The sequence below is a fragment of the Esox lucius genome, chromosome 11 (assembly GCF_011004845.1).
Source record: "Esox lucius isolate fEsoLuc1 chromosome 11, fEsoLuc1.pri, whole genome shotgun sequence".
Lineage (NCBI taxonomy): Eukaryota > Metazoa > Chordata > Actinopteri > Esociformes > Esocidae > Esox > Esox lucius.
In genome coordinates, this window is record NC_047579.1 from 17,517,475 (window position 1) to 17,530,184 (window position 12,710).

Consider the following 12,710-nt stretch of genomic DNA (forward strand, 5'->3'; position numbering starts at 1 on the left):
ACGGCTGTGTATCTTTGGTCTCAGCTCTGAAGTCAAACCCCTCACACCTGAAAGAGTTGGATCTGAGTAACAACGACCTGAAGAATACAGGAGTGGAGAAGCTCTCTGCTTTGCTGAAGGATCCACAATGTAGACTGGAGACTCTGAGGTGAGTGGATCCCCTGCAGATACTGAGGTTTTGAAAAGCCTGGTGGTTCTAACCCTAATAGAAGAAGTAGTTTGTGATTCAATCATGATTGACTCTCTGCAGGCTGTCAGGCTGTCTGGTCAAAGAGAAACACTGGATTTCTGTGGTCTCAGCTCTGATTGCAAACCCCTTGCACCTAAAAGAACTGGATCTGAGCTTCAATCACCCAGGAGACGTGGGATTGAAACTGCTCTCTGCTGGACTGAAGGATCTACGCTGGAGACTGGAGAAACTCAAGTATGTCCTGTAGATATTTTCTCTATTGGTTATTGTTAATGTGGTATAAAGTTTTCATGTTTTTTTTTGCATAATGGCATAATGTGCTCATGTTGTGTAGCTTGAACACAAATTAAATTTTAATGTGGATTTATGTGATTTCACACAGTATGATTTGAGGAAAACATCTATTCATTTTTTCTTTTTAATTTGACTGTACCATCAATGTTAATATTCTCAGACATGGCATATATAGAAGCTATTCAAAAGTTATTCAGAACTATTGTTCAGTTTCTAACATCGTGACAATTTCTTTCCAGACTGTCAGGTTGTGAAATCACTGAGAGTCACTGTGCTCTTCTGGTCTCAGCTCTGATGTCAAACCCCTCACACCTGAGAGAACTGGATCTGAGTAACAACAACCTGAAGGATACAGGAGTGGAGAAGCTCTCTGCTTTGCTGAAGGATCCACAATGTAGACTGGAGACTCTTAGGTGAGTAATAATAAACAACAACACAACTGACAATGGGGAATATGGGGAGGTTTTTACCTGGAAACACATGTATCAGATAAACACTTCCTGATTGATTGAGCAATGTGATAAGAATTAGAACGGCTTGGTAAAACATGCTTATAGATTTTCCGCCCACAATCCCTTGCAAAAGGCTGTCCGAAAAACCGGCTTGTTCCATCCACTGGACGCCGTCACCGTCCGAAACACGAGGGCATACTCCAAGGCCTTGCTGTTACCTTGCCTCAGACACAGGTCGATCTCCCCCATCCCAGCCCTCTACGGAATGTTTGGCCATGGCACGAAACGGGGCCATGAACCGGGAACACACCTTCGGATCCCTGGAACCACTGTCCCACAGCGCTGTAGACCATTCGAGGGCGCATCCAGTGAGAAGGGAGATTATCGCGGTCACCTTCTCATGGTCGGAAACTGGCTGCTCCCCGAAAAAAAACTTGCATTAGAGAAGCAAACCAAAAACAACCCTCCGGAGTGTCCTCATACATCTCTGTCAAAGCTCTCTGAAGTTCCCTCTCCTGATCTCAACTAGACTCAACCCGAGTAACTGGAGGGGGAGCCGCTAGACCGGCAGCCTAAATAGGCCCCTCCTCTCTTGATGGTGCTGCCAGGTGGGACATCATCTCGCCCAACGCTGTTACTAACCCAGTGATCTGTCCCTGAATGGTATGGAGCCTCAAGCTCCGGCGTCCGTCCCGATGGACCGGGCTCCCCATCTCTGTCCTCATCCCGGGACAAATGTAGAAAAAGACAAAGGCAAAAAGAAAAAAGGATCAAACTGGAGCAAAAAGGAAGTAATAAATATGTGTCATTGGTGATTATTCTGTGACGGTGCTGTGTGTGTGTAAAAATTAGGCAGTAAAAAAAAGTGGACAAAACCTGAGCAAAAACAGTTCAATACTTTATCTGGAGGAGAAAAACACGCATATTTTGGACAAGAAACAATAATCCATGCTGCACTGTGACTAACAGAACCAATACAGTTGTGCTCAAAAGTTTGCATACCCTTGGAGAAGTTGTAATCTATGCACAATTTGTAAAGAAAATATAAGTGTGCAGGCAAAACAAATTTTATTTTATTTCTTAAAGCATTCATATTGAACTGTAGGTGATAACAGAATGATACAATCATAAAACAAAACATGGCAAAAAAGAAAAAAATGAAAAGACCCCTGTTCAAAAGTCAGCATACCCTTAGTTAATACTGTGTATTGCCCCGTTTAGCATTGTGATTGCAATTTCATCGATCAAAACTTTTAAAGAAGTAAGGACAGATAAAAAATGCTCTTGAACAATCAACAGTTTATTTGCAAATAGAGAGACGCGTCAAATGCTTACAAAATAATCATCCGAGGAGTCTCCAAAGTAGATACATGAACAGTCTGTATTTATTACAGTTAAAAGGGGAGTGGTAAGATGCTGCCCATCTGTCTTGTCAATAAAACACGTTCCCTTTGTTCTGTCAATACCTAGTCTTCACACAAGTGGCAAGCTGTCCTCCCCCACATGGGTAACCTCTTGAACTCTAAAGAGCTCTGACAGCATCCGGACAGACAATAGATACCCTGATGAGTTATACAGATGGGCAGTTTTACGAGTAACCCTTTAATCTGCTGATACCAGTCAACGATGCCCTCTCTCCCACATTCCTTTTCTAATTTGAACATGGGGACTCAACACTAATCAGTAAGAATACATTGGTTAGAGAAATGTCCAAAACTGCATCAATGACAGCGTGCAGTGTTTTGTAATAATTGCCTATGAGGCCCCAAATTCTTGCAGGTGGTATAGCAGCCTATTCAGCTTGGCAAAATGCCTCCAAGTCATGCAAAGTCTTTGGTCGTCTTTTATTAACTGCACGTTTGGGATCTCCCCAGAGTGGCTCGATGATATTAAGGTCAGGAGACTGTGATTGCCACTCCAGAACCTTCACCTTTTTCTGCTGTAACCCCTGGAAAGTCAACTTGGCCTTATGCTTGGGGTCAGTGTCTTGCTGGAAAGTCCAAGAGCGTCCCATGTGCAACATTCGTACAGAAGAATGCAAATTGTCAGTCTTGCCAGTATTTTCTGATAACATGTTGCATTCATCTTGCCATTAATCTTCACAAGATTCCCCATGCCTTTTGAACTCATGCACCTCCAAAACATGAGTGAGCCATCACCATGCTTCACAGTGGAGATGGTACTTTTTTCACTATAGGCCTTGTTGACCCCTCTCCAAACATAGCACTTATGATTGTGACCATAAAGCTCTATTATGGTCTTGTCACACCAAATTACAGTGCACCAGAAGCTGGCGTGTCAAGGTGGTTTCAGGCATTTTGTAACCAGACTTTTTTTGTGGCATTGGCGCAGTAAAGGCTTCTTTCTGGCAATTCGACCATGCAGTTCATTTTTTTTTTCAAGTATTGTCGTATTGTGCTCCTTGAAACAACCACACCGTCTTTTATCAAAGCAACCTGTATTTCTACTGAGGTTACCTGTGTTCTTTTCTTTGTATCCCGAACAATTCTGGCAGTTTCGGCTGAAATCTGTTTTGGTCTACCTAACCTTGGCTTGGTATCAAGTGATCCCTGTATTTTCCACTACTTCATAAGTATTTGAACAGTACTGACTGGCATTTGCAAGGCTTTTGACATCTTTTTATATCCTTTTCCATCTTTATAAAGTTCCATTACCATGTCACGCAGGACTTTTGACAGTTATTTTCTGCTCCCAATGGCTCAGTATCTAGCCTGCTCAGTGCATCCACGTGAGTGTTAACAAACTCATTGACTATTTATACACAGACAGAAATTGCTATTTCAAAATCCACAGGTGCAGGAAATTAACCTTTACATGCCATTTCACCTGTGTGTGTCACCTTGTGTGTCTGTAACATGGCCAAACATTCAAGGGTATGTAAACTTTTGATCTGGGCCATTTGGGTGATTTCTGTTATTTCATTATTATTTAAAAGGAGCCAAACAACTATGCTATAATAAATGACTTCATATGATCACTATCGATAAATAAATAACATTATTTTGCATGATTAGTCATATTTTCTAAATCAATGCCAAAATTTCACACATTCTGCCAGGGTATACAAACATATGAGCGCAGGTGTATAAACTGAACTAATGCTAAGTGAAAACAGTGGGGTGTGCTGCTGCCATCACTCTCCAGCCAGTGGTTAGAACACCGGTGAGGTGGAGCGCCGGAGAGGAAGAGGAGCTACGGTGCCACGTGGTGCAGATGTGCTTATTAGAACTATCACATAACTTATGTAGAGATGTTGAGATGAGGAAAGGCCATAATAGACATTTGGATATCGTGAAACTGGGAGGGGAGTAAAATAAGTAGAAAAACCCAAACATTGTCCTTATTGACAGATTTTTATATATGTTCGTCACACAAATAGAGACCTGTAATTATGGAGATCGTGGACTTGATCACAGAGTCTAGAAATAAACACAGATATTTTACGTTTCAATATTAACAATAATTACCATTGCATTTTGTCTTCTCTAAAAGTGCAATATATCTCGAAGGACATTGTGCTCTGCAAGTGGTATGTGTGTGTGTGTGTTGTTCTTTAATTTTACCCCAGTGGTTATGGCAGTGTGTCATGTGATTCTCCGTTTGGTACTTGTCACTCACTGTACCTAACGTTACTTTTGTGAAAAATATCCAAAGACACATTTGCCCAGAACCAAAATAAAAAATGACATTAACGGTGCAGAAACAGAACAATATTTCAACAAACCAATGTAATTTTGTAAGTTTAACCAGCACTTTAACTGCTAAGAAAAGATGTAGCTTACCAGCAAAAAACAAGGACATTTTGCATCTGCCCCTATTCAAACAATATTGCCAAGTGTGGAAGATGGAAAATGTTCGTGATTTATAAAAGAAAATACTTTTCAGAGTCTGGTATAACAGTTGATTATTTCAAGTTTAATTATGTGGCACCACGGGAACAAGCATCATGACAAAAAAGAGTACATGTACAGAGACCAACACTGAGTAGGTCATGACAGATAGTTCTGATTAGGCATTTCAAGTTTTAAGTTTATATTCTCTTCCAACAGTACAGATGACGGAATTAGCATTTGCAGAATGTACATTGTCGTGGAAATAATTAAATGGGAAAGACACAGAGACTGTAGATTATTTTCACAAGTGAAGCTTTATTCAAGATTTGCAAACCTGGAGCAGTTAACAACACTCAACAGAGTCAGGTCAAAAGCTCTCCGTTGAAGGTTGAGCTCAGGCCTATATACATTCAGTACAGCCCAATGTGTCCCCCTCCTTTGCATGGTTAGTCTACATGTCTTTGACTTAGAAAGATAACAAGGTGCTTACAGCTCTTGAGAAGTTTAACCAACACTATAGCTATCTGTTGTAGGCACATCCTGTACAAGTGAGCAGAGTCGAAACACATAATGGCCTTACTAAATGACTAGATTATACTTAGAATAAGCAACATGATATTAATGTACTATAGAATAAGAACATCTCTACCACAACATACAAGGCATAGTACTGCTAAAAGGAGCCAAGGCCCTGCTCAGCCCACATTCCATTCATCACTGCCCCTGAACACAAGATACTGGCCTTATAAGTTGGAAACAGAGAGAAAGACTTGCTTTTCAGCATATGTGTAATTGATCAAAAATACAGAGTACAAATCCCTTCTAATAAGATAATGAATACATAGTTTTCTACACAAGCAATATAAAATCTTGCGAGGCAAGGAAGGAATTTGTAGATTTTGTTGAGGTGTGTGTAGATGCTATATGATGCTATGATATAGCATACTTCTAGCATTTTAACAGTAGATCAACACTGGTGTACTTTGACAGAAACTGTGAGCTCACTCAAAAAGGTCCATGGGTCAATTAGTGATGTGCTGGTTCTCATAACCCACAGCCCAGCAGTTACATCCATGATGCAGCCGGGCAGAGTGTCCGAAAATATGGTATGGATAAAGGGCAGGTTGGATTAAATTTCTAGGTAAACAATGTTTTTGGAATGATCTGTTACTTCTGTGAGAATTCAAAAAGAGTGTGCCTCTGAAGTAGGCTACATTTCAGCTATCTGTCACAAACAGGGTGGTGTAGTGCAGTGTTGCATGGACCAGGAACCAGGTGCAGGCAGGGGTAGTCGGTGTTGATACTTTAATTTTAAGAAATAAACAAAACACCGAGCACAAAACACACAAAGCAAAGGGCTGACTAAAGCAGCAAAAACGACGATATGAAATGACAAGTACTTACAATAACAGCAACACACACGACATCCAAACATGACAAGAACAACGAGCCACAATGTGGGGAGCAGAGGGGAAACATATATACACATACAAACGAGCTAGATTGGGACCTGGTGTGGAAGATTGGAAACATGTGACAGTCCGGGATGTGTTCGTGAGATATGGGAACTTGTGAAAATATGGCACGGTGGCGCTGCTGCTCACCGCACCATGACAGTACCCCCCCCCAAAGGCCCGGCCACCGGACGGGCCAAGACGAACCCCAGCCCAAGGGAGGGGGGGCGGGGCAGCGCAGTACCCCCATCAGCACAAACCCGCCGAGGGGGCGGAACAGCCGAGACTAGCCAGGGTGGCGGAGCCGTCGGGACAGGCCGGGGAGGCAGAACCGGCCGAATATCAGGAGCCGGCGGAGGGTCAGGGGCCGGGAGAGCCGACGGAGGGTAGGTAGCCGGCGGAGGGTCAGAGGCCGGGAGAGCCGTCGGAGGGTCGGTAGCCGGCGGAGGGTCAGAGGCCGGGAGAGCCGACGGAGGGTCGGTAGCCGGCGGAGGGTCAGAGGCCGGGAGAGCCGACGGAGGGTCGGTAGCCGGGAGAGCCGAAGGAGGGTCGGTAGCCGGGAGAGCCGAAGGAGGGTCGGTAGCCGGGAGAGCCGAAGGAGGGTCGGTAGCCGGGAGAGCCGAAGGAGGGTCGGTAGCCGGGAGAGCCGAAGGAGGGTCGGTAGCCGGGAGAGCCGAAGGAGGGTCGGTAGCCGGGAGAGCCGAAGGAGGGTCGGTAGCCGGGAGAGCCGAAGGAGGGTCGGTAGCCGGGAGAGCCGAAGGAGGGTCGGTAGCCGGGAGAGCCGAAGGAGGGTCGGTAGCCGGGAGAGCCGAAGGAGGGTCGGTAGCCGGGAGAGCCGACGGTGGGTCGGTAGCCGGGAGAGCCGACGGTGGGTCGGTAGCCGGGAGAGCCGACGGTGGGTCGGTAGCCGGGAGAGCCGACGGTGGGTCGGTAGCCGGGAGAGCCGACGGTGGGTCGGTAGCCGGGAGAGCCGACGGTGGGTCGGTAGCCGGGAGAGCCGACGGTGGGTCGGTAGCCGGGAGAGCCGACGGTGGGTCGGTAGCCGGGAGAGCCGACGGTGGGTCGGTAGCCGGGAGAGCCGAAAGAGGGTCGGTAGCCGGGAGAGCCGAAGGAGGGTCGGTAGCCGGGAGAGCCGAAGGAGGGTCGGTAGCCGGAAGAGCCGAAGGAGGGTCGGTAGCCGGAAGAGCCGAAGGAGGGTCGGTAGCCGGAAGAGCCGAAGGAGGGTCGGTAGCCGGAAGAGCCGAAGGAGGCGCCGGGGCGGCCGGGACAGGAGAGGGCGGTGGCAGCCAAACCCCGGCAAGCTCAGGCGGTGCAGGCCACTCCTCCTCGGCCTCAGGCGGTGCAGGCCACTCCTCCTCGGCCTCAGGCGGTGCAGGCCACTCCTCCTCGGCCTCAGGCGGTGCAGGCCACTCCTCCTCGGCCTCAGGCGGTGCAGGCCACTCCTCCTCGGCCTCAGGCGGTGCAGGCCACTCCTCCTCGGCCTCAGGCGGTGCAGGCCACTCCTCCTCGGCCTCAGGCGGTGCAGGCCACTCCTCCTCGGCCTCAGGCGGTGCAGGCCACTCCTCCTCGGCCTCAGGCGGTGCAGGCCACTCCTCCTCGGCCTCAGGCGGTGCAGGCTGCTGCCACTGGCAGGAAGGAGGCGCTGGCTGCTGCTCCAATGCAGCAGGGGGTGCTGACTGCCGCTGCTGGCAGGTAGGAGGCGCTGGCTGCTGCTCCAATGCAGCAGGGGGTGCTGACTGCCGCTGCTGGCAGGTAGGAGGCGCTGGCTGCTGCTCCAATGCAGCAGGGGGCGCTGACTGCCGCTGCTGGCAGGTAGGAGGCGCTGGCTGCTGCTCCAATGCAGCAGGGGGCGCTGACTGCCGCTGCTGGCAGGTAGGAGGCGCTGGCTGCTGCTCCAATGCAGCAGGGGGCGCTGACTGCCGCTGCTGGCAGGTAGGAGGCGCTGGCTGCTGCTCCAATGCAGCAGGGGGCGCTGACTGCCGCTGCTGGCTGGTAGGAGGCGCTGGCTGCTGCTCCAATGCAGCAGGGGGCGCTGACTGCCGCTGCTGGCAGGTAGGAGGCGCTGGCTGCTGCTCCAATGCAGCAGGGGGCGCTGACTGCCGCTGCTGGCAGGTAGGAGGCGCTGGCTGCTGCTCCAATGCAGCAGGGGGCAATCGGCGCCGTGGCGCAGGGACAGGGGCGGCGGAAGGCCGCGGAGCAGGAAGCGGTGTGCGCCTAATTGCCAGCCTACAGCCTGGCCAGCCTGCACGGGGTCGAGGAGGCCCCGGACATAGAGGGGGCGCCGTCGGGGCTTCCCTCGGGCACCCACTCAGCCCCCCCCTAAAATTTTCCTGGGGGGACCTCGGGCTGAGCTTTGGGCACCTTGCCCTCTTCTGTGCTTTCCCAGACGAAGGGAAGATGTCCCTCCGCAGACAGAATGGGTACCGGGCCAGCAGCTCCTTCGTGCTGGTGATGGCCCGTTGTCTGCACGCCTCCGCGAGTACACGCTCGACACGCTCCACCGTAAAGGGAGCTTCCTGCTCCATGTCTCGGTAGAGGAACGTGCCGAGCATGCATGAGAGGAGGCGGCGATTCCATAGGTGGTCCTCCTCCGTCATAGCCTGCGATTCCAGATTAGGTGGCTCATTCTGTCACAAACAGGGTGGTGTAGTGCAGTGTTGCATGGACAAGGAACCAGGTGCAGGCAGGGGTAGTCGGTGTTGATACTTTAATTTTAAGAAATAAACAAAACACCGAGCACAAAACACACAAAGCAAAGGGCTGACTAAAGCAGCAAAAACGACGATATGAAATGACACAAGTACTTACAATAACAGCAACACACACGACATCCAAACATGACAAGAACAACGAGCCACAATGTGGGGAGCAGAGGGGAAACATATATACACATACAAACGAGCTAGATTGGGACCTGGTGTGGAAGATTGGAAACATGTGACAGTCCGGGATGTGTTCGTGAGATATGGGAACTTGTGAAAATATGGCACGGTGGCGCTGCTGCTCACCGCACCATGACACTATCACTCAGTGTGAACCTTTTTATCAACACCAGTGGTTCCCAACCAGGGGGACAAGGACTTCTTGGGGTAATTGTCTTATCCACAAACATACTGTGTACAACATTATTCAATTGATAAATGTTTATACAGTTATCTAAGCCTGCACCTGCCTGTTATTGTTATTTATCTTTGACATATTTACATTGGATTCAGATAATATGCCAAATATATTTAAGCTAACTTTTCTGCAAACAGTGTAGCCTATTGACCAATGATGCCTCTATATTTGTGTGTTCAAGGTTGGTGTGGGTTGATAATTTCACTTTTCCATATAGTTGGATGGGTTACTAAGAATTGGATGCTGTTGCAGGTGAAGAAATAGGTGACCCACCTGCATCCCACTACTGTATAGGGGTTTTATATGGTCGTGTGACATTGAAAATGGAATTACTTAAAAATGAAAAGGATATCACAGAAGTAGAATAAAATAGCACAGATTTTATTGGGCCCTACACAAACAGGACTTTAATTAAAGAAGCAGTTTGTGAAATCATGATTGACTCTGCAGGCTGTCAGGCTGTCTGGTTACTGAGAACGGCTGTGTTCATCTGGACTCATCTTTGAAGTCAAACCCCTCACACCTGAAAGAACTGGATCTGAGCTTCAATCACCCAGGAGAATCAGGAGTCAGACTGCTCTCTGCTGGACTGGAGGATCCACACTGGAGACTGGAGAAACTCAAGTATGTCCTGTAGATGTTTTCTCTATCAGTAATCAGTAATGTGGTATGAAGTTGCCATGTACAGTGGGGCAAAAAAGCATTTAGTCAGCCACCAATTGTGCAAGTTCTCCCACTTTAAAAGATGAGAGAGGCCTGTAATTTTCATCATAGGATTGTAGGATTTTTAATGAATTTATTGGAAAATGGTGGTGGAAAATAAGTATTTGTTCAATAACGAAAGTTCATCTCAATACGCTGTTATATACCCTTTGTTGGTAATGACAGAGGTCAAACGTTTTCTGTAAGTCTTCACAAGGTTTTCACACACTGTTGCTGGTATTTTGGCCCATTCCTCCATGCAGATCTCCTCTAGAGCAGTGATGTTTTGGGGCTGTTGCTGGGCAACACGGACTTTCAACTCCCTCCAAAGATTTTCTATGGGGTTGAGATCTGGTGACTGGCTAGGCCACTCCAGGACCTTCAACTATGAGAGACAAAATGAGAAAAAGAAATCCAGAAAATCACATTGTAGGATTTTTTATGAATTTATTGGTAAATTATGGTGGAAAATAAGTATTTGGTCAATAACGAAAGTTGCATCCAAAGAACACCATACATACTGTGAAGCATGGGGGTGGAAACATCATGTTTTGGGGCTGTTTTTCTGCAAAGGGACCAGGACGACTGATCCGTGTAAAGGAAAGAATGAATGGGGCCATGTATTGTGAGATTTTGAGTGTAAACCTCCTTCCATCAGCAAGGGCATTGAAGATTAAACGTGGCTGGGTCTTTCAGCATGACAATGACTTCAAACACACCGCCCGGTCAACGAAGGAGTGGCTTTGTAAGAAGCATTTCAAGGTCCTGGAGTGGCCTAGCCAGTCACCAGATCTCAACCCCATAGAAAATCTTTGGAGGGAGTTGAAAGTCCGTGTTGCCCAGCAACAGCCCCAAAACATCACTGCTCTAGAGGACATCTGCATGGAGGAATGGGCCAAAATACCAGCAACAGTGTGTGAAAACCATGTGAAGACTTACAGAAAACTTTTTACATCTGTCATTGCCAACAAAGGGTTTATAACAAAGTATTGAGATGAACTTTCGTTAATGACCAAATACTTATTTTCCACCATAATTTACCAATACATTCATTAAAAATCCTACAATGTGATTTTCTGGATTTATTTATCTCATTTTGTCTCTCATAGTTGAAGTGTACCTACGATGAAAATTACAGGCCTCTCTCATCTTTTTAAGTGGGAGAACTTGCACAATTGGTGGCTGACTAAATACTTTTTTGCAATACGTAATATGTGCCACATTTAGACCTACCTACCTGTACTACAACCCTGTTCCCCTGAAAAGTTGGGACACTGTGTAAAATGTAAAGAAAAACCAAATGCAATGATGTGCAAATCATTTAGACTCTATATTCAATAGAAAGTAGTACAAAGACAACATATCAAATGTTGGAAAATGTGTTTGTTTCTTGAAAAACATAGGCCCACTTTGAATTTGATGCCAGCAACATGTTTCAATAAAGGTGGGAATGTTGTGTAATGATAAAAAACTGACGGAACATCTCACAACTATTTAGGTTAATTGGCAACAGTTCAGTAACGTGATTGGGTGTAAAATGAACATCCCAGGGAGGATGAGTCTTTCAGAAGTAAAGATCGGAGGGGTTCACCACTCTGTGATAGAGTGCAGATAATAGTGCAACAATTTTTCGAATGACGTTTTTCAACATAAAATGCAAAGAGTTCGGGGTTCTCATCATCTATTCAGAGAAATCTCTGTACGCAAGGGACAAGGACAAACAATATTGGATGGCCATGATCTTCTGGCCCTCAGGCAGCACTACATTAAGAACAGACACAGGGCTCAACGGTAACATTGTTTGCCTTCGTACAAAGACCCACATTTGTCCACTCTAGCCGGGAACTTACTACAGACGACAGTTCATCTGAGTTCCAATCGAAAGTCTAAACAGGTACATAATTTTTTTCCACTGAGTTAAAAATGTGCTTTTGTTTGTGATGGTAGTTATCCTTCACTGTCATCTTCTTCACTTGAGTAACTTGCGTGAGTTTTAAATGTTTTGTTGAAAAATAATTCCAGACAGCCACGTTACATCATCTCTTGATTGGCCAACAGCGTGCGCAAAGAGCTGCAAGGTAGATATTTCACTGTGTGCCAGATTACAAAACAATTGGAGGATGTAGATGGACTTATGGTTTAACACACATGGCATGGGTGACTTGCACATCTGTGAAGACACCATTCATTCTGAACAATATATACAGGTTTTGATCCAACATATGCTGCCACCCAGACAATGTTTTTTCCAGGAAGACTTTTCAACAAGACAATGCAAACCACCTTCTGCACGTATTACAACAACATGCCTCCATAGTAAGTGAGTCTGGGGTCTGAACTGCCCTGCCTGCAGTCCAGATCTGTCACCCATTGAAATCATTAGGCGCATTATGAAACAAACAAGAAAAATGAGATCCTGAACTGTTGAGCAGCTGGAATTCAATATCTAACAAGAATGGGAAAAAATTTCACTTTTCAAAACTTACAGCAATTGGTCTCCTCTGTTCCCAAACGCACACAGAGTGTTGATAAAAGAAGAGGTGATGCAACACAGTGGTAAACATGCCCCTGTCACTTTTTTGAAACATGTTGCTGGTAACAAATAAAAAATGGGCATGTATTTTTCCAAAAACAATAACATTTC

The 12,710-nt window shown here is 46.5% G+C and overlaps 1 protein-coding gene across 1 annotated transcript; it reads left to right on the plus strand.

The window, feature by feature from the left end:
• The first annotated feature begins 418 nt into the window (after window positions 1–418).
• Window positions 419–10,093, plus strand: LOC117595342 (ribonuclease inhibitor-like). The gene is made up of 3 exons (XM_034295644.1): window positions 419–424; window positions 724–897; window positions 9,815–10,093. The coding sequence occupies exons 2-3, from the start codon at window positions 779–781 to the stop codon at window positions 9,999–10,001; spliced, it is 306 nt and encodes a 101-aa protein (XP_034151535.1). The 5' UTR covers window positions 419–424; window positions 724–778; the 3' UTR covers window positions 10,002–10,093.
• Window positions 10,094–12,710: the final 2,617 nt, after the last annotated feature.